The 23,572-nt window shown below is 36.9% G+C and overlaps 1 protein-coding gene across 3 annotated transcripts in view; it reads right to left on the bottom strand.

The window, feature by feature from the left end:
• SEC22A (SEC22 homolog A, vesicle trafficking protein) overlaps positions 1-23,572 on the bottom strand; it is an 82,375-nt gene that overhangs the window by 54,420 nt on the left and 4,383 nt on the right. For all 3 annotated transcript variants that reach the window (XM_030858405.3, XM_060298154.2, XM_030858414.3), the window contains 3 exons: positions 20,819-21,019; positions 6,851-7,014; positions 5,494-5,688 (listed from right to left, as the gene is read on the bottom strand). In XM_030858405.3, coding sequence (XP_030714265.1) covers positions 5,494-5,688; positions 6,851-7,014; positions 20,819-21,000 — 541 coding nt within the window. In that variant the 5' untranslated portion in view covers positions 21,001-21,019. The remainder of the gene's footprint in view (positions 1-5,493; positions 5,689-6,850; positions 7,015-20,818; positions 21,020-23,572) is intronic.

Below are 23,572 nucleotides of genomic sequence, written 5' to 3'. Positions count from 1 at the left end.
AAGTTAGGTATTTAAGTCTTCAACTATTACTGCTTAATTGCTCATTGTGCTCTTACTTCTGACAGGTTTTACTTCCTGTATTTTGGGGCTCTGTTGATAAATGCATATATATTTATAATTGTTATACCTTAATATATTGATTCTTTTATCATTATAAAATGTCCACTGTCTCTAGTAGGAATTTTTGTCTTAAAGTCCATTTTGTCTGATATCATAATAGCCACTCAGGCTCTCTTTTGGTTGCTGTTTGCATTATATAACTTTTTTCTTCCTTTTACTTTCAATCTATCTGTATCTTTGTTTTTTCTTAATCCACTTTAAAAATCTCTAACTTTTGACTAGAATGTTTCATCCATTCACATTTTTAAAATCCATTCACATATGACGTGATTTTTGAGACAGTAGATTTATATCTGCCATTCTTACTTATTTTGATATCTCTCATGCCTTTTTGCTCTATTCCTCCTTTACTGCTATAATTGCAATAAGTGAATATTTCATACTGAAGTATTTTTCTTTAATGATTTTTCACTATTTTTTGAGTTATTTGCTTAGTGGCTGCTCTAGGATTTACCATCTATCGATACATCTTAATTTATCAGAAACAGATTCAGATTTATACTAACTTAACTCAAGTGAGCTATAGACACATTACTCTTATATAGCTCTATTTCCTTTCTCCCATATTTGTGGCATTGCTGAATATATGTGTGATATATATATATATATTACATTTATAAATATTATAAACCCTAAAATACATTGTTATAATTATTACTTTACATAATTTTATGTCTTTTAAAGAAACTAAGAGAAAAAAGGACAATTATATTTTTGTAGGTTTTGTTAATATGAATTCTTATTATTTCTGGCTTTCTTCATTTGTTCCTGTGGAATCAAATTACTGTATGGAGTCATTTCTTTAACCCAATGCAGCTTTGCTACCATCCACCTCCCTTGTACTGTTGTTAGAAAATGTATTATATTTCTATATGTCATAGGCACCAAAATACACTATATACATTGCTATTTTAATTTTCATTGGAATATAGTTGCTTTACAACGTTGTGTTAGTTTCTTGCTGTACAGAAAAGTGAATCAGTCATATGTATACATATATCCACTCTTTTTTAAGACTTCCTTCCCATTTAGGTCACCACAGAGCATTCAGTAGAGTTCCCTATGCTAAACAGTAGGTTCTCATTAGTTATCTATTTTATACATAGTAGTGTATATATGTCAGTCCCAATCTCCCAATTCATCCCACCCTCCTTCCCCCCTTGGTAACCGTAAGTTTGTTCTCTACATCTGTGACTCTATTTCTGTTTTGCAAATAAGTTCGTTGCTACCATTTTTCTACATTCCACACATAATCGATATTATACGATATTTGTTTTTCTCTTTCAGACTTACTTCACTCTGTATGACAATCTCTAGGTCCATCCATGTCTCTGCAAATGGCATTATTTTGTTCCTTTTTGTGGCTGAATAATATTCCACTGTATATATGTACCACATCTTCTTTATCCATTCCTCTGTCGATGGACATTTAGGCTGCTTCCATGTCCTGGCTATTGTAAACAGCGCTGCAATGAACATCGGGGTGCATGCATCCTTTCAAATTATGGTTTTCTCTGGATATATGCCCACGAGTGGGATTGCTGGGTCATATGATAGCCCTATTTTTAGTTTTTTAAGGAACCTCCATACTGTTCTCCATGGTGGCTGTACCAATTTACAGTCCCACCAACAGTGTAGGAGGGTTCCCTTTTCTCCACACCCTTTCCAGCATTTATTGTTCGTAGAATTTTTGACGATGGCCATTCTGACTGGTGCGAGACGATACCTCATTGTAGTTTTGATTTGCATTTCTCTAATAATTAGTGATGTTGAGCATCTTTTTGTTTGTTGACCATCTGTATGTCTTCTTTGGAGAAATGTCTATTTAGATATTCTGCCCATTTTTTGATTGGTTGGGTTGGTTTCTTTTATAATGAGGTGCATGAGCTGTTTGTATATTTTGGAGATTAATCCCTTGTCACTTGCTTTGTTTGCAAATATTTTCTCCCATTCTGCGGGTTGTCTTTTTGTCTTGTTTATGGTTTCCTTTGCTGTGCAAAAGCTTTAATTAGGTCTCATTTGTTTATTTTTGTTTTTATTTTCATTACTCTAGGTGGTAGATCGAAAAAGATCTTGCTGTGACTTATGTCAGAGAGCGTTCTGCTTATATTTTCCTCTAAGAGATTTTTATAGTATCTGGCCTTACATTTAGGTCTTTAATCCCTTTTGAGTTTATTTTTGTGTATGGTGTTAGGGAGTGTTCTAATTTCATTCTTTTACATTGTAGTTTTCCAGTTTTCCCAGCACCAATTACTGAAGAGGCTGTCTTTTCTCCATTGTATATTCTTGCCTCCTATGTCATAGATTTGGTGGCCATAGATGCATAGGTTTATCTCTGAACTTTCTATCTTGTTCCATTGATCTATATTTCTGTTTTTGTGCCAGTACCATACTGTTTTGATTACTATAGCTTTGTAGTATAGTCTGAAGTCAGGGAGCCTGATTCCTCCAGCTCTGTTCTTCTTTCTCACGATTGCTTGAGCTCTTCAGGGTCTTTTGTGCTTCCATACAAATTGTAAAATTTTTTGTTCTAATTCTGTGAAAAATGCAATTGGTAATTTGATAGAAATTGCATTGAATCTGTAGATTGCTGTGGGTAGTACAGTCATGTTCACAATATCGATTCTTCCAATCCAAGAACATGGTATATCTCTCCATCTGTTTGTGTCATCTTTGATTTCTTTCATCAGTATCTTATAGCTTTCTGAGTACAAGTCTTTTGCCTCCTTAGGTATTTGCCTCCTTAGGTATTCCTAGGTATTTTATTCTTTTCAATGTGATGGTAAATGGGACTGTTTCCTTAATCTCTTTTGATCTTTCATTGTTAGTGTATAGGAATGCAAGAGATTTCTGTTTATTAATTTTGTATCCTGCAACTTTACCAAATTCATTGATGAGCTCTAGCAGTTTTCTATTAGCATTATTAGTATTTTCTATGTATAGTATCATGTCATCTGCAAACAGTGACAGTTTTACTTCTTCTTTTCTGATTTTGATTCCTTTTATCTTCTTCTTCTCTGATAGCCATGGCCAGGGCTTCCAAAACTATGTTGAATAAAAGTGGTGGGTGGATATCCTTGTCTTGTTCCTGATCTTAGAGGAAATGCTTTCAGCTTTTCACCACGGAGTATGATGTTAGCTGTAGGTCTGTTGAATGTGGCCTTTATTATGTTGAGGAAGGTTCCCTCTAAGCCCACTTTCTGGAGAGTTTTTATCATAAGTGAGTGTTGAACTTTGTCCAAAGCTTTTTCTGAATCTATTGAGATGATATATATACACTGTTTTATATGATTGCTTTTTAAATCACTTAGCAGAAGGAAGAAAATGCATTCTTCCTGTCTTTTATAATTACCTTTACCATTGCTCTTTTTTTTTTTTTTGGTATGGATTCAAATTATTGTCTAGGTCTGGCTTTCAAATATGAAGAACTACTGTCAGAATTTTTTTAAGGTGAGTCTGCCAGCAACAAATTCTCTCTTCTGCTTATCTGCAAATATCTTTATTTTACCTTCATTTTTGAAAGATAGCTTTGCTGAATACAAGATTCTTGGTTGAGGTTTTTTTTCTTCCTTTGAGTATTTTGAACATGTTATCCCACCGTCTTCTTGTCTCCATTGTTTCTGTTGAGAAGCCAGTTGTTAATTTTGTTGTGGTAAACCTTGTAAATGACAAGCTGTTTTTCTCTTGCTGCTTTAAAGATTTTCTCCTTGTCTTTGTCTTTCAGGATTTTTAGTATGATTCATCTATTTGTGGATCTCTTGCATGTATCCTATTTGGAATTCTTTGAGCTTCCTGGAATAGATTAACATTTTTTGAGTAAATGGAAACTTTTCAGCCATTATTTCTTCAAATACTTTTTCTGTTCCCCTCTCTTCTTCTTTCCTTCTGGTTCTCCCATCATGCATATGTTAGTGTGTTTAATAGTGCCCCATATTTTTCTGAAGTTCTATTCATTTTTCTTCATCTTTCTCTCTGCTCTTTGACTTGGATAATCTCTCTCAATCTATCTTCAAGTTTACTAACTCTTTCTTGTGCTGGTTCAAATCTACTGTTGAGCCCAACTAGTTAATTTTTTATTTCAGTTGTATTTTTCAATTCCAGAATTTCAATTTCAATTCCAGAATCTGGTTCTTTTCCTTTATAATTTCTATCTTTTATTAATACTGCCTATTTAATGTGACATCACCATCATACCTTCCTTACTTCTTTAATCATGGTTTTCTTTACTTCTTTGAAGAAAATTATAATGGCTACTTTGAACTCTTTGTCTGTTAAATCTGACATCAGATCACTCTCTCAGGCAGTTTCTATTGCCTGCCTTCCCCACCATACCCCGTCCCCAGTGTATGAATTATACTTTCCTTTTCTTCTGCGTGTCTTGTAATTTTTTTTAAATTGAAAACTGGACATTTTAGATAACATATTTTAACAACTCTAAGTACTGATCCACCTCCTCTCCCCCAGGGTTTGTTACTGCTATTTGCTTGTTTACTTGTTTCCTGACTAGCTGGATCATTTTAGTGAAATCTGCTTCCCCTTTTCTCCCATAATTTGTATTAATCAAACCAAATATGAAGTGTTCTGTTCAGCCTTAAATGTCACTTTTAAAGAATACCAACAAACAAAAGCATATAAAGAGGAATCTTCCAGGATGAGGAGGGTTTCAAATTACCAAAGGCTAAGGAAACTGGGGATATTTTATATGAAGTCAATCAGACTAAAAGGATAGAAAGGACACAGAGTTGCTGACATCAAAGTTCTGGTACAGCTGAAGTCAGGGAAGGATAAGTGACAGAACTTAGACAAGTGTTAGCATTATAGGGAACAGATTTTAGCTCAAAATAGATGAAAGAATTTTTAAAATAAGCAATTCAACAATGGCATATGCTACCTTATAAAATAACAAGGGTTTCCACTTTTAAGCAGAAGTTTTCAACATGTCCCAACTGTTGAGAACTGTATTCCTTGTTTGGGAGGGGATGTCTGAGTAGATGATCACATGTGCTGTGACAGTCAAGAAGCCTAACCTTGAATGTAGTCATTTTTACATAATGCAAAGCACTTTACATGCCTATAGGTATATATTACAAACAAATTACTCTTTTCTAGAAGAATGTGTACCAAGAAATCTTCTTGAATGTCTCCCTAGCAAAGAGTTCCTTTGAGATTGCTGTTGAAAAGCAACTGAGATTGCTGATTAGTCACATATCTGAGAGATGACTATATAAAACACTGGGAGAAATGATTACTTTGAACTTCTACATTCTCTCATGTACTTACTTTAAAGTTTTAGACTAAATTAATTCATTTTTAAGAGTTCCTCGGTTCTTAGAAAATATTTTTTAAATGAAGTAATTGAGATCCAGAACTCACCAGAAGAAATCTTACCAGCACCTTTATAGTCAACAGAAAATGCAGATGTGACTCCATTGGCTGACCCCAGTTCACCCATGGAAATTTGATAAGGGGGCCTCAGCTTGATTTCCATCTGCATGTCAGACAGATTTATCTTTGTTGAAAGAGACCTGGGATTATTATATCGCTGCTTGGTCCTCTGAATGAAGTTATCTATGTAAAATAAAAAATAAATTTCCTTGCAGTCATTTGTTAATTAAATCATTTGAAAGTGTGATGTTTATGGACAGTAAATTTTGCGATAAACGGTTTAATTTGCTATCCCAAACTGTTCAATCTGTCATGAATGTCCTAATATTATTTGTGTTTATGGTTAATATATCATGGCATCATCAGTTTTTCTCACTAGAAATTATACTCTAGAAATTAATAATTATAAATATACTAAGGATTTAATACTACATGACTGTGAGAATATTTCTACTATTATATCCACTTCAAGGAACTACTTTGAGCTTCTACAAGAAAACCAAAAACAGCTCCCTTTAAACTTAAACCAAAGTCTTCATTTTTATAGGGATTCAGACCTCATAAAATATTAAGTCTGTCACTATTTACCAGCTGTACTTACATTAGAACATACACTGTAAATTGCATGTTCATATAAATCTGTTTTCTTATTTATTGCTTACACCATTAGAACAGATGTTTTAAAGAAAAAATTTAATGAAAACAATAAAAGACATTTCCTAAATTTCTTCCAATTTTATTTTCACTATTTACACCTTGAATTTACCTTTTTTTCCCTCTTCTACATCAGGAGTCAAGCAAACTAATGTCCATAGGCCAAATCTAGCCTGCTGATTTTTTTGTGTGTGAATAAAATGTTATTAGAATATAGCTATACTCATTCATTTATGTATTGCCTATGGCTGTTTTCAAGCTATAATAGCAAGGGCTGAGTAGCTGTGACAGTGACCAAATGATCCTTAAAGCCTAAAATTGTACTATCTGGTCCTTTCCAACAAATGTTTGCCAACCTCTGTTCTACATTAAGCAGCCTAAAAATACTATCACATAAAGACAAAACTCTGAACCTCTAGCTTATAAATTTCTCACTGAAAAATTAACCTCTGGAATTAATTCTTTGAACCAATAATCAGGATCCTCTAAACAGCTTAAACAGAATTTTTTTAAGAGGCACCTAAATGAAGAGGTTGCCATAATTTATAGACCATTTGTCAAATTATTCTGTCAAAAGCAAGCTAGCAGAATTTTCTGAGTTTTCCCTCTGCCCCTCAGTATTAGATGAAAAATCATTTACGACTGAATGGAGACAGGATAATGAAAAAGAAAAAAAAAATCAGGCCCTTACCAAATTCAATGAAACAGTATGGTCTGACAGCAGTATTTGTCTTCATCATGTTATAAGTAGTAATGAACTCCTTCTGAAGCTCATCCAGGAAAGAGAAGGCCAGAACATTTGGGTAATTTTCAGTGCACAACATCATGTAGCTCACTCCCATAGAGCTAATAAAACTACAGTGTAAAAAACATTGGATTTAAAATTTCAAATTAAATCAAGGTAATTCGTTACTTCAGAAGACTGGCTCTATACACCATAAACTGCTGCTACAGAGGCAATGACAATATTAACATTTATTACATATTTCAGCAAAAAAAACTTAAAGGAACCAAAATATGATACTAGTTTCAGTTGTAATTTAAAAACAGTAGACAACAAAGTGGAATGTATTCACTTTGCTGTATAGCAGAAACTAACACAACATTGTAAATCAACTATATTCCAATAAAAATTAATTTTAAAAAAAGTGAAATGTATCTAGAGAGGGACACATATTATGATTCTAACACTTCAGTTACTTATCACTTGGGGTAGAAATCAGGAAAGACTATTCAAACAGATAAGGGTAACAGCTTAACATTTCAACCCTTCAACTTAGTGGAACTTAACACTGTTTGAATCAAGAACTTTTTAGAGGTTCTGATGAAAGTTATGGACACTCTCCCCAGAAACAACCCAGAACCTGGCACACAATTTCAAGGTCAGGTGATTATTGACCTCCTAAAGTCATCCACTGACCCCAGCATCAAATCCTCTACTCACATAATAATGAATTATGAATCATTAGGGGGAAAGAAGAGAATTTATGAGTTCATAACAACAAACAAAAGGGAAGAAAGGAAGACTAGTTCACAGCAGAATGCTGAGTGACACCTGGTAAATGTGGAGATAGTGTTAGAACTGGAAAAAGCAGCATTTTGCAACCCACAGAGCAAAAACTGGATCAAGCAAGTATAATCAATGGATGCTAAATCTAGGTGGATATTTTGGTGAGGAACAGGAAATTTTGCATGGCTTTAAAATGTCTTCCCATGGATTGTTTATTGGCTGCAAGGGAATTCTACTCTATTTATTATACAGTAGAAACTAGACAATACCTTGACCAAGTACTCTAAAATCACTAATGAGGGGAAGATGGGCTTCCTGTGCCTCAGTAAGACATGTCAGCTATGTAGTATTCTGGCTAAGAATGCATAACCTGAATCTAATCATGAAGGAACATCAGAATAATCAACATTCTATTTTCTTTAAAGAGGGATGGGGGTGCTGTATTCTTTAAAAACCTCAATGTTGTAAACAAAGAAATAAAGGCTTTGGAAATGTTTCTGATCACAGGAGGCTAAAGAGACACAACTAAATGTAATACCTAACCCTAGTCTGGATCCTGTGCCAGAGAGGGGGAAAAATGCTGTAAAGGATATTCCTGGGTCAACTGACAAAAACGGAAAACAGGCAGTACAGTAGTTTAGGTGAAAGTATGGTATCAATATTAAATTTAATAGACCTGATAACTGTACTATAGTTAAGTAAGAGAATATCCCTAATCTTAGAAAATACACTTTGAAGTAGTTAGGAATAAAGGGGCATGGTATTTGTAAGTTTCTCTCAAATGGTTCAGACAAAAATAAATCAGACAGATAGATAGGTAGACAGATAAAACAATAAAGCAAATGGGGTAAAATGTTAACAAGAGGTGAGTCTGGGAACAAGTATTATTTGTAATTTTCTTATTCGTACTACTTTTCTGAAAGTTTGAAAGTATTTCTAAATAACAAGTTAAAAATTAAAAACAAAAATGTTTAAATTAACCATCTTCTATTGAAAAAAAAACTTTCTAAAGTATACACTCCCCTGTAACAAGCAGAGTATGGGACAAAAATTAACCCTTTTTAATGAGTCACTTAAACATTCTTTCATGGTACTATCAACATAGCTCTGATCTAGATCAAGGGGAGCAAACAGAGCATACAGGCTGTAACTCCCACTCCCATGCCAGACACTGCTAATCTATCAAAGCAATTTTTACTGCCAAACCCTGATCCATGTTGGAGTCCCCCTCTCCCCTCTTTTCTCTAATACTGTAGTAGCAGAATTTATTTATTATTTTTAACTTTTAAAATAAATATATTCACAACTCAAATTTTAAAAGAATGAAAAATGAAAGGAAATACTATACTTGAAGTCTTATTCCCACCTCTGCTCAGATAGCCAGTTCTCTGTCCCTCTAGCAACTCATGTTATTAATTTCGTATGTATCCTTCTGGTGAGAGTTTATGCATATGCAAGCAAATGTACATATATCTTTCTTTCTTAAAAGACCATCCAAGGCAGCCAAATGATGTGGGGTTCGCACCTATTAATCGTCTATTATTAACGGTGTGGGATATACTACTAGTGAAATTGTGCTGAGCTTATGCTTCTGGAATAACCTGGAATTCCTTTCTGAAGTTCCACTTAACACATAGTCATTTCATGCAACGTTTTTCAAACTGCAAGTTGTGACCCACTAGCGGATCAGAAAATTAGTTCAGTGAATTACACACAGCATTTTCTTAAAAATGGAAATAGAATATAACAGAAAATACCAGAATGTTTATTGTTTCATAAAACTTTTGTTTATCCTATTTGTATGTTAAGTAATGGTCACAAAGTAAAATGCATCTCTTCTTATGGGTCACAGTCAAAAAAGTTTAGTCATAACATACTGTATTTTTCTACAAAATTGACAACTAAATCAAAAATCAAAGTATGATTTTCCCAAGTACTTTTCCCTTTCCAAAATAATCTTCCCTGCCGTTATCAAAATTCTTTGACATGTCATTAGCATTCAAATATATCTTACAATAACTTGAATTGGGATAAAACACAATTGGTGATTGGCTTCTACACACTTGGAACTTCCAAGTGGCTAGATAGGAGTTATTTCACTATCCTTCAATAAGACGACTGAAGCTTTTAGACTCTATTTCTTGTTCTATAACAGGGTTTTACTGTACTTCCATATTAATAAGTGAACCACAGACACCTACGTGAGTTTATCCCAAATGGTTTTTCTTGCTTGAGCTCAATCTAACTGGAGAATTTTTTGTGAAATTAAAAAAAAAAATAACCTATGTTTTTAAGATTGCATGTTAACGTTTTCAGAGTCTTTATTCCAAAGTCTTTATTTTCTATAAATGCATGATATTCTCTGAAAACGCTATATTCTATAATATTATGACTTTTCATAGTGAATTTACCTTTACAATGCTGTCTTTATTTGAAATGCAAAGCCAGTTTTCCAAAAGTACATACAGCTCTGTTGATTTACCTTTTTATCAAAAGTTCTGCTTTTTCATATCACTGGTACAAACTGAAAGACTCCTACCATCGCACTGAGGACTACTCACATGAAATAGTCTAACGTCACTAGAGGCATGCCAGTTTGTGCAGCCTTTAGCCCGTCCATCAGGTTCATTTAGCTCACTTGTTATAGACAATCTGGCTATTATCCTTCTGCCTTGATGAGGAGGAAGAAAAGTAGTAGTAATAATAGTAGCAGTAGCAGCTATGGTTTACTGACCACTTAGTGTGAACTAGGCCCTTTGCTAAATATATTACATATTTTATCTAATTTCATTCTTACTTTATTGTAAACAAAGCACCTGTTATTTTTCTTCATGTAACTAACCCAGCTCGTACTTATATATTTGTATGTTTGTTGTAATGTCTCTCACTAATATCTATGCTCCATGAGAGCAGGGATGATTTCTTTATGGTTCACCACTGTATTCTTAGCATCTAGAATATTTTGTCTAGTACACAATAAGTGCTCAGTAAATTAGTAAATAAATGAGTGCATAGATGGCATCATTATACCTAATTTGTTTAGTATATTGTGCACAGATAATTGCACAGCTCAGTGGTATCTACACAAAGAAGAAGGTCAATAAATACTTGACAAATGACAGAAGGGAGCAGAACTTCACCTGCTTTTCCAGGTCAGTGTTACCAGAAGGCTTCAGTTCAGATCACTGAGTCTTCAACATCCCCCTACTTAAAACACAGGGCTGTTCTCAGGGACCATGTAGAATCACTCACCTCTGCAGTGAGTACCTCCAGATGGTTATAAAGGTCTAACAAGTATGTCTGCTTTCCTTTTATCACTGTCATTAACTAATCTCACAACAACACAAAGTCTTCTTTTCTCCACCTTGAGCACAATTCTTAAATTGCCATTGTTTTCTTCCTACTTTTCTCTAATTTCCTTTTTCTTTTTTATTTCCTTCCACTTCTGTGCTTTGGGACCAATGGGATTTGGTCTCTATAGCTACTGCCTTTCTTCTGGCCAAGGAATTTATCCAACCTCATTACATCTTTGGTTCCTCTCCACAGCACACACACTAAGAACTTCTTTGGGGCCTTCCAAGATCAAGTGTGTCTTGAACAGGTAAGGCTGGTGGAAGTTCAAACTCTAGGTAGAAGGATTTACCCCTTTCAATCACTATGTTTAAAAGCTAATTTTATCATGTATCCAAGCAGGCCATACCTCAAGCGATTCCTAAAGTCCAACAAAACGAATAAGTGGTTTTAGACATTAAACTGTTCCTGGTATCTAATTTTATTTATGAAATGTCAAAAAAATTTTAGACATCACGAATTAAACACTGACATTATTAGGACTTGCTGTACCAAACTAAATAATAAGTGAAAACGATGATTTTCCCCACAGCAAATAATAGAGCACCTAGCATATGTCCAGCATTCTACTCTATAGGCTTTGATGTCAAAGACCAAGTCCCTGCCCGCCAGGCGCCTGCAATTAGGTACTGGGAATACACTTAAAACGATATACAAAACAAGATTAAAGAAACAACACTGAATTTTTTAGCATGCCAAATGACAAAGTATACAGCAAACTATTTATAAATTGAAACAGCAATAATATTTGTATTACATATAGTTTCCATACTGCTATTGTATCATTGCACACAGGAAATCTGCTTATCCTTTGTAGTCATATTTACCCAGTAAATAGCTTCCCTGGGTGAAGAAAAGTTCTCCAGTTGGACATGAAATCTCTAATCTACTCTTAAAATTGCTAAGCATAAGAAAAATTTATTTTCGAAAGAGAACCTTCCATACTGAACTCCATTCCCTAAAATAAAGCATTTACACTTTTAAATATAAAAAAGGGTTTGATGTTATGAAAGTAAGTATACCTTATGAATTTATTATCACCAAATACATCCGATGAGAAACAAGGTGAAAACAAGACTTCATCATCAGTAGGACAGTAAGGTGATAAGAACCAGAAAGAGAACTCAGTAACACTGTCTGCCATGAGCAGCATTCTACCAGGAACTTCGTATTTTCTCACTTATTCCTCTCTTAGGTAGCCAACCTTCAATTACCCTCCAATGGTGAAGAGCTAAATACATTATCCCATAAATAAAAGACCCATTTTAGTCACTAATTTAAACCTCATTAAATAAGAAAATATGTATTAATATGTAATATGCCAGGTGATAGCAACTTGTAATAGTAAGCTAAAGGAGAATCAGATGATTTTAAGCAGCCAAAGGTGATTACACCATCAAAACCTTGGATACAAAATTTGCCTTTGACATCCTTTTCTTTTTCTGCAGAGTTAATCTCCTGATTCACCCTTTCCCACTAACCCTAGTACCTTCACACCTTCACACACCAGAGAATAAAGATCCTGACTTTTTTCAGATAACCAATCGTAGACAGTCCCTCATTTGCCTGTTAGTTGTATTCCAGAAGTTTACTGCACCTACAGAAACTGTACTGTAAGAGTAATTAGATTCCTAGACCAGTTCATAAGAGCCTATTTAACATATGTGGTGCTGAAAAGCTGTGGATTTTACCATAATTTTAAACGGTAGAAAAGTGATATGATGCTAATAATGAGACAAAACACAGGTTACATTCTCCCCCCAAGAATGTAGCTACTGGTGGGTTGCATTCCCCTGTCACACCCCCTCCCCACCAAACACCTTGTCTTCAATGAGACAATGCTATCTCATCAATTTTAGACTTCACATATACTCCGTTCCTCATCATTACTCAACCAAAAAGGGGGGGGGGAGTAGTTTCACTTAATTCTCTTCCCTGGTTAATTTCGCTGTCCATAAAGTGAAAAGGATTAGGAGAATTAGGAATGCACCCTGTCAAGAAAGAGGTTAAGGGTAAAAGGAGATAACTCCATCTTTTACCAGAGAATAATGTGATTGCTGAAGCAAAAAGACTGTATGGGGCTTCCCTGCTGGCGCGGTGGTTAAGAATCCGCCTGCCAATACAGGGGACGTGGGTTGGAGCCCTGGTCTGGGAAGATCCCACATGCTGCAGAGCAACTAAGCCCGTGAGCCACACTACTGAGCCTGCACTCTAGTGCCCATCAGCCACAACTACTGAGCCTGCATGCCACAACTACTGAAGCCCACATGCCTAGAGCCCGTGCTCTGCAACAAGAAAATCCACCGCAATGAGAAGCCCACGCACCGCAACGGAGAGTAGTCCCCGCTCGGCGCAACTAGAGAAAGCCTGCACACAGCAACGAAGACCCAACGCAGCCATAAATAAATAAATATATATATATTTATTAAAAAAAAAAAAGACTGCATGTCAGATATACCATTTATTAGCTTTGTGACTTTGAACAAGTTTCTTTACATCCCTAAGTCTCAGTTCCCTCTTCTGAAAATAGGGTTGGTAGTACTATAATGGCTATCTGCCCAGAGTCCCTTCTCCCCTTCCCTTTGGAGAACTATTTCCAGCCCCACCACCTACTCTATACGGCTTTGATAAAGCTGTCCATCAAACGGGTGGGCATGTAATCCAGGCCAGGCCAACTAAGAGTACCTTAGCCCTCCAACCACAATGTTAGTCCAGAAATGGGCCATCACACAGCAAGGCCAATTGAAGTCCTTTTCTTGAAACATGGAGGCAGTGGGGTTGCCAGCTGGAATGAAGTAAGCCTGGAGCTACCTGTGCAGTGTTTTCCAATATGTGCAGAATATCTGTCTGCAAAAGGAAAGACTGGAGAAATGAGACAAAGATTCCTGATAACATCTGATTCCCTGGCTCCAGCCAACTAGGTAACTGGCTTATCTTTCACAATACCCTTTTTTTGCTTAAGCTCGTGTGAGTTGTGTTTTTGCCCTTGGCAATGGGGAAAAGTTCTATTTAAAAGCCATTCACAGAGCTGTTGCAAAATTTAATGAAAAGTAACTAAATTGCCTGGCAATTCCAGGTACTTAATAACTGGGTCCTTGTTGAAGCTGTTACTCCCGTAATCAGAAAATACCACCAAAGAGTGAAAGGAAAGCCAGAAACAAAAACCAAAAGGCAGGTAAGTCTAAAACAGCATTCCTGGCTGCAGGTAGCAGTCTGAAGACAAATACGAAGAAAGCAACTCCTCAGGTAAGGAGAGAACCTATGAAGTTCACAGCCATTATCAGACTTGAAATGAATTCACTGTGAAAGAACTAAGGAATTTCACTTCTTGCACTAAAACTCTCAACAGAGCATGACTGACCTCCCAAAGTGTTTGTCTTTTCATAAGATCAGTGTCTCAACGTTTATCAAAATGTACAACTATGATTTTTAAGCACCTAAAACCAATCTCAAAGTTTTAAGGTCTCATAAGACACAACTTAATTTTCATATGGTTCATAATTATTGCTTCAGTCACTGTTGTTTCCTAAGTAGTAACATAAGTTTATCTATTAAACATTTATTACAATTTAAGTATCCTTCAACTAATAAAACAGATGAATTCCTTAAAATTTTATACAAAGAATTATAATATCACTATGTAATGTGAAAAGAAATCACAAACCTGGATTACCCACCCACCCCCAATCAATGAGTCAAGTTGAAGAATATTGGAGGAAATGAAGACTTAACTTTAACTCCATTGCACTCAGAATCCTGCCATACCCCACAAACAACCATCCCTCATGTAACAGCTACTATGATATATGCAAGGCATTGTGCCAGCACAAGCCAGGCTCCACAGAATGTGCTCCATTAGCTGAACTGAATTATTCAGCTACTACAATCTGATGAAATTCATCTTTTTCCCAATACATAGGGGTAGAAAATTAAAGGAATTTTCACAATTTTAAATGTTACCTATTTCTTTTCCTTAAAACTTTGGACTTCCTTTACCTATTCAACTAGAATCTAATGTGAGGTACCATCTGATTTAGCACATAATTAGACACTTAGCTTTGCTTCTCAGAGGTATTCTGCAAAGAGCACTTAAATTTCTGTAAAAATTTGAAAACCACAATGCTAAGAGATGAGGAATCAAAAATAATATAAGCCAGGGCACATGAACTATCTCAATGAGTTACAACCTAGTTGTAGAGAGTGGATATAGAAATTTTTAAAAATATTATTAAGAAAAAAATGATGAAAAAGTCAGTCAACAAGTTCTACAGGCAATCTGTGAAGGGAGTAAGATCACTAAAGAAATCATTGGGTTGGCCAAAAGGTCGATTCGGTTTTTTCCATAAGATGGCTCTAGTAGCACTTAGTTGTCTTTAACTTCATTCGAAACAATTTTGTTAGGTTGTATGTGACAGCTGTCATATCAGCGTACATTTAAAAAAAGACTTATCAAAGTTGGTGGATTTTTTTTTTTTTTTTTGCGATATGCAGGCCTTTCACCGTTGTGGCCTCTCCCATTGCAGAGCACAGGCTCCAGATGCGCAGGCCCAGCGGCCATGGCTCACGGGCCCAGCCGCTCCGTGGCATGTGGGATCTTCCCAGACCGGGGCATGAACCCGTGTCCCCTGCATCGGCAGGCAGACTCTCAACCACTGCGCCAAACAGGGAAGCCCAAAGTTGGTGAATTTTTGTGTACCCATTTTAATATTGAAGATGGAAGATAAAAAAGCAACATTTTCAGCATATTTTGCTTTATTATTTCAAGAAGGGTAATAACGCAACCGAAATGCAAAAGAAGATTTGTGCAATGTATGGAAAAGGTGCTGTGACCGATCAAACACATCAAAAGTAGTGTGTGAAGTTTTGTGCTGGAGACTTCTCACTGGACGATGCTCCACGGTCAGGTAGACCAGTTGAAGTTGATAGCAATCAAATTGACATATTAATTGAGAACAATCAATGTTATACCATGCAGGAGGTAGCCGACAGACTCAAAATATCCAAATCAAGTGCTGAAAAGCATTTGCACCAGCTTGGTTATGTTCATCACTTTGATGTTTGGGTTCCACAACAGTTAAGTGAAAAAAACTTTCTTGACTGTATTTCTGCATACAATTCTCTTCTTAAACATAATGAAAACGTTCTGTTTTGAAAACAAATTGTGATGGGTGATGAAAAGTGGATACTGTACAATAATGTGGAATGGAACAGATCGTAGGGCAAGCGAAATGAACTGCCACCAACCACACCAAAGGCCAGTCTTCATCCAAAGAAGGTGATGTTGTATATATATGGTGGGATTGGAAGGGAGTCCTCTATCACGAGCTCTTTCTGGAAAACCAAACTAGTAATTCCAACAAGTACTGCTCCCAGTTAGACCAACGGTAAGCAGCACTCCACAAAAAGCGTCCAGAATTAGTCAACAGAAAACGCATAACCTTCCATCAGGATAATGCAAGGCTGCATGTTTCTTTGATGACCAGGCAAAAACTGTTATGGCTTGGCTGGGAAGTTCTGATTCATCCGCCGTAGTCACCAGATGTTGCATCTTCGGATTTCCATTTATTTAGGTCTTTACAAAATTCCCTTAATGGAAAAAATTTCAATTCCCTGGAAGGCTGTAAAAGGCACCTGGAACAGTTCTTTGCTCAAAAAGATAAAAAGTTTTGTGAAGATGGAATTATGAAGTTGCCTGAAAAATGGCAGAAGGTAGTGGAACAAAAGGGTGAATACGTTGTTCAATAAAGTTCTTGGTGAAAATGAGTCTTTTATTTTTACTTAAAAAACTGAAGGCACTTTTTGGCCAACCCAATAAATAGTAGTAATGAGGCAGAAGGTGATTCAAAAGACACAAGCTATAAGCTGGGCTTTGAAAGAAAGAAGCATTTAAAAACACGGCTGAGAAAGCAGACTGGTGCCAGCTTCATGCTGTGCTACAACTACTGCAGATCTGTGAGTTTTATCTGGCAAACTCATGGTGGTTATAAAAAGAGGTGTCCTATGAGAATTTTAAATAAGTCAGGTAACACATAAATTCCCAATTTTATATATTTCAGGCTAAATTTATTGTCATATAGCATAAACACCTCAATAACCTAGAAACCAACTAACAAGCCTTCCAATCAATAATAGAAAATATATGAAATCCAGGTTCTTGTCAGGAACTAGAACTGAAAATTCTGTTATTCAATCCTTTTTTAAAACTTGTCTACAGGGCTTCCCTGGTGGCGCAGTGGTTGAGAGTCCGCCTGCCGATGCAGGGCACACGGGTTCGTGCCCCGGTCCGGGAGGATCCCACATGCCGTGGAGCGGCTGGGCCCATGAACCATGACCGCTGAGCCTGCGCGTCCGGAGCCTGTGCTCCACGGCAGGAGAGGCCACAGCAGTGAGAGGCCCGCGTACCGCAAAAAACAAAACAAAACAAAACACTTGTCTACAAAAATACACAAAGAGGCTTTTCTATGTGTGGTTCTGGGGGCCATGTAATCTATTTAATCCTTTAGACATTTCTAAATTGTATTCTTAAATCAGGCTGACTAGACCTCTGCTGACTCACTGCACTCCTAAACTCACTAATAAATTGCTTTTTGCATCATGCTATTTGTTTACACTAAGGAATATTATAAGAAAAATCATAAAAAGCTCATTGTTATGGTTTCTGGAAGAATGCTATCCAAATTCTGTCTCTCTTTATGTATAGCAGGTTTCAATAACATGAAAAGCAACATTTTTATCCAATGGATACTGTGAATTCTATAAATGATCTATTATCCCCCTTTGTTTTGGCCCCAAGGAAGTTCAGAACAATGTTTGTAGCCCTTTTCTAAAAAATGAACAAACTACATAGTTTGCATCTCCAAAAAAAAATGTTATTTCAGTTTATTATTCTATGTTTATTTTTTCGCTCATATGATTCTCTTACCTGTACTCTTGAATTTTTTTTAATTGCCTCACATCCTTTGTGGAATAACATGGGGTGCAAATAAATAATACAAAATCTAGAATTCACAACAATTAAACAGCATTGGGCACTGGAGGGGTGTTAACATTTTACTACATTCTACTCTACTTTTAAGACAATAGGTAGAGGAACAAAAGCATTTGCAAAGAAATTTTTTGTTTTTTTTAAAGTCCAGGATAGCTGCCAGAATTAATACACATTCAAGCCAATCTTCTGTAATGCTGGTATCTGTCTACAACACTATACAATAACTGAAACTCAGAACACTACACCCAGAGCACTAAAAGAGCCTATTAAATATTAGAATGCTTCAGGCTTTTTCTTCAAAAAATAGAAGTACACTAAGACATCGTTTTAGACATATTTTAACTACCATGACCACCACCACATTTTCCAGTTAAAACTCTCAGAAAACCCAATTAAAGATAATACCTCATTATCCCAGGTAATCCAAGTAAATATGGACCTTCTTTAAGGTTCTATTCTGGGCCTCTCTGAAACTCAGTGGGCATTTCTACCCTCACAGTTTCAATTTCTATGTGAATGATTCCAAAATCTCTATCCCACCTCAACTGGACACCTTGTCATAACCTCAATTAAAATGCTCAAAATGGAGCTTCACTGTCTTCCTCTTCTCCCTCACCCCATAAGCAACCTTTTCCAAAGATCTCATTCTGTCCAATTCCAATTCCAAGTCATCTCTGTCCCTTCCTTCTCTTCATCTCTGGTATTCCATCTTATCAGGCTCAACCGTTTCTTCTTCTGAAGTGTCTTTCTGGTTGGCATTTTCTTTTTCATTTGCACTTGTATGTTACCAGTTCAGGCCCTAATTATAAGTTGACGCCTCTCCTCTCCTCAGACTTTCCATTTCACCCTCTATTTCACTGTCTCAGCATTGTTTTTTATCAAGTCATTTCCCTCAATCCTGCAGTAGGAGTTTCCTATAACCTATTACATCATCAAAGTGACATCCCTCAACCTGAACTTGCAGGGAAATCCAGGATCTGGCCCCACGCTAAGTATCTCACATTTCCCATAACTATCCCTAAATCACCATTCACTACACCAGGCCGAGCAGGTTAATGCACCTACCATGCTAAGTCACAGTCTTTACTTTTTCTGCCTCATCTCTACACCTGGAATTGCCCTCCTCTCTGCCTTAGCCAAATCTTACTAATTCTCCAGGATGTGGCTCATGTCTCATCTCAGTAACGAAGTCCTCTCCTTATTATATCACATATGGACTTTGTTCTTATCTGATTTCCCACTGTATACACAATCAGTATTAAATTGCTCGAGTTAATTGTTCTCTAATTGTTTCATGTGTATGCTCTCCCACTTGGTCTCATCTATTCCCATGGTTTTAATTATAAACTGTAAGCTAACTTCCAAATCTAAATCTCCACACTTGTCCTTCTCTTCACTAAACTTAAGACTTATACATCCAACTGCCTACCTGAAGTCCCGTTTGGATGTTTAAAGGACATCTCAGACTTAACAGTCCAAACAGAACTCTTGATTTTTACCACTGAAACACATATCCTCCAGTCTTGTTCATTTCAGTCCCATTATCCAAGTAATTATGGACATTGTTTAGGCCAAAAATCTAGAGGTAACTCTGATTATTCTCTTTCCCTCACATTCCACTTCAATCCATTAGGAAGATTTGTTGGTACTGCTCCCAAAATAGAGCCCAAATCCAACCCCTTCTCATTCTTATCACTCTTTTTTTTTTTTTTTTTTTGCAGTACACGGGCCTCTTACTGTTGTGGCCTCTCCCATTGCGGAGCACAGGCTCCGGACGCGCAGGCTCAGAGGCTGTGGCTCACGGGCCCAGCCGCTCCGCGGCATGGGGGATCTTCCCGGACCGGGCACGAACGCGTGTCCCCTGTATCGGCAGGAGGACTCTCAACCACTGCGCCACCAGGGAAGCCCCCTTATCACTCTTATTCAAGTTATAAGCATCACCTCTACCTGAACTTCTCTAAGAGTCTCCCAAATGACCTCTCTGCTTCCTCTCTTAGAGCCCATTCTTCATATGGCAGCCAGGATGATCTACTCAAAGCCAAAATTAGATTTATATAACTCTCCAGCTTAAAACTCTCCAATGGCTTCCTATTACATTAAACTCAATCCAAACTCCTTATCATAGCCTAGAAGGCCCTACGTAACCTGTCCCATTCCTACCTTTCTAACCTCACCTTCCACCACTCTATTAAGTGTCCGTATTGCTTCATTGTCTTGGTTGTCCTTCCATCCCTTGATCTGTAGTGAAGGCTTTCTGCACTGGCTATCAGCTCTGCCTTGATCTTCATCCACTGCATTCTTAAGACTGCCGTCTTTCACATGTTTTAGGTCTCTGTTCAAATGTAACCCTCTCAGAGAGGCCCTTGACCACCATGAAGTCACTATTCCATTGCCCAGTTTTACTTTCTTTACATACAATAAATAGTGATGAGCACTATCCCCTCTCACTAGGATGTAAACTTCTTAAGTTCATTGAGGGCAGATATCAGGTATGATTTTTTATATTTCCCATGACAGTTTTCCTGGGCATGTAAGAACACCAATAAATATCTAATGATCAATTATAAGATACAATATCTGTAATCTGCAAAACTATAAAATTTTCTAAAGCCAGACATAAACACAGAGAAACTATAAGAAGGGTGATTACGTGATGAATACTATTTAGTATAAGTTCAGAACCACATGATTCTTGACTTGAAAAGTTCTCCTAAACTAATCAAACACTAATTTCTATTTAGACAACTTAAATTTCATTAAAATGACAACCACTAAGCAAATGATTCTAATGGAGCAAACCAATGTCTTACTTAATGTTATAATGTCCAGTTTTCAGTGTACATCTATCAGGAAGCTGAGCCAGTTTTCTCGAGAGCATTTTAAAATACTTTCTGCACTCCTGCATGCCTGTGCCTTGTTCATAGTCAGTAGAAGCAGAAAGTGGCAGTCCATCTCTGACACGAATGACTGAGGCAGATAAAATCATAGACATTTCAAGTGACAGAGAAGACCTGAAACAAAATGAACAATTTGGGTTAGGTAAGAAATTAAAGCCAAAGCTGATAAACACAGTGCAAAAATGTGCAACTCACTAATAATCAAAGACATATTAATTAAAGCAATGATATATCATACTTTCCTTCACAAATTAGCTGTTAAAAAAATACTTCTTTCTGGTATTTCCATAAGTATATGTGGAAGTACATATTGGAATAAAAACCATTCTCAAAACAATTTGTTGATATTCAACAAGAGTTTAAAAATATTTATGCCCTTTGACCACAATAAATTTTTTTTTTTTTTTTTTTTTTTGCCGTATGCGGGCCTCTCACTGTTGTGGCCTCTCCTGTTGCGGAGCACAGGCTCCGGACGCACAGGCTCAGCGGCCATGGCTCACGGGCCCAGCCGCTCCGCGGCATGTGGGATCCTCCCGGACCGGGGCACGAACCCGAGTCCCCTGCATCAGCAGGCGGACTCTCAACCACTGCGCCACCAGGGAAGCCCTGACCACAATAAATTTATATACATAACCCTATCCTAAAGAAAATAATAAGAATTAGACAAGATTTTAAACAGAAAGACATTCTTCTCATAGAAATAACTGAAAACAACCTAAACGTTCAACAATAGGGGGATGGTGAAACAAATTATGGTACACCACTATGATGGAATATGATGCAACAAAAAGTTATGTTTGTTAAAAATAATTTAGTGGGGCTTCCCTGGTGGCGCAGTGGTTGAGAGTCTGCCTGCCGATGCAGGGGACACGGGTTCGTGCCCTGGTCCGGGAAGATCCCACATGCCGCGGAGCGGCTGGGCCCGTGAGCCATGGCTGCTGAGCCTGCGCGTCCGGAGCCTGTGCTCCGCAACCGGAAAGGCCACAACAGTGAGAGAGGCCCGCATACCACAAAAATAATAATAATAATAATAATTTAGTAATGTGGTAAAATGCTTATATGTTAGGTAGGAAAAAAGCAGGATCAAAACTGCATATGCTGTTTTCCATAAAGACACAGAGGAGGAAGAAGGGAGGGATAAATAGAGAAATAGATATTGGAAGGAAACATGACAAAATTAGAATGCTTATCTCCAGAAAATAGTATTATGGGTTATTGTCATCATTTTATAATTTCCTAAATTTCTGTAATGTTCCACAGTGAGCACATATTACTTTTCACAATGAGCACATATTACTTTTATAATCAGAACAAATGTTTTTATTTAAAATAAATTTTAAAGCTAAAGGAATACTACTTTTTTTTTTTTGGCCATGCCTTGAGGCACACAGGATTTTCCCCCACCAGGGATCAAAACCGTGCGCCCTGGGGCTTCCCTGGTGGCGCAGTAGTTGAGAGTCCGCCTGCCGATGTAGGGGATGCGGGTTCGTGCCCCGGTTCGGGAGGATCCCACATGCCGCGGAGCGGCTGGGCCCATGAGCCATGGCCGCTGAGCCTGCGCGTCCAGACCCTGTGCTCCACAGTGGGAGAGGCCACAGCAGTAAGAGGCCCGCATACCGCAAAAAAACAAACAAACAAAAAACCGTGCCCCCTGCATTGGGAGCACAGAGTCTTAACCACTGGACCGCTAGGGAAGTCCTAAAGGAATACTACTTTTAATGTTGTTCTCAATCTTTTTATCAGGAAGCAAATCATAATTACCTTTTTTATTATATTCTAATCATGCTTTACAAAAATAGATAAAAGGACTGCATAGGCCTATGCAGTTCTGAAAGAAATCAGGTAAATAGTCAAACTTTGATAAAATACACACACAGACACACACACAGTGGTCCCCTGTGTAAAAACCATTGGAATTTTGATTAGAAATGCAGATTTCTGGGTCCACCCTCCCCCCAAAATTCTGATCCATTGACTATGGGGTGGGGCTTGAGAATTTTCCATTTTCAGCAAATTCCCTAAGTAATTACTATGCTTATTACCTAAGGATCATACTTTGATAAACACTGAATTAAAACATGTTCACAGTCTGAAATTAAGTGATAACTCTTTCCTGCCAGGCAGGAAAGAGCACAATGCCACTAAATACTTCTCCTTCACTAACAGGAGGCACAACTGGTAAAAAACTGAAAAATCTGGTAACAATTTCATAGGTTTTCAAGATATTGTATCTCAGAGACTAAATTAATCCTTACCTGCCCAGCTCAGCTAGGTCAATATTATCTCACTCCAAAAATGAAAAACTTAGTAATATATCAAAAAAATGACAAAGAAAATCAACTGCTACCAATTTTGGAAACCAGTGGTCCCTAGCTTTTGTTGCTATGTCAAGTTAAAATCTGAGTGCCCATTCATGATGGTAACTGACTGACGTTAAAATCAATCCAAATAATAAAGCTAATGCTTTAAATTTACTTCCCCCTTTTCCTCTGAGGAAAAGCTAGGTATTAATATGTCATTACCCTTTAATATTTTTCTCCTCCATTTATTTAAAAGGAAAAAAACCCAGCAGGAATTAAATTAGCCTTTACCATAATGGAACCTTCGAACGAAAGTTCCAACATGACATATCCAAATCATTTTTTTTCCTATTCAACCAGTTTCTTT

The sequence above is a fragment of the Globicephala melas genome, chromosome 4 (genome assembly GCF_963455315.2).
Source record: "Globicephala melas chromosome 4, mGloMel1.2, whole genome shotgun sequence".
In the NCBI taxonomy this organism is placed as follows: Eukaryota; Metazoa; Chordata; class Mammalia; order Artiodactyla; family Delphinidae; genus Globicephala; species Globicephala melas.
This window is presented reverse-complemented; position numbering and strand designations above follow the sequence as displayed.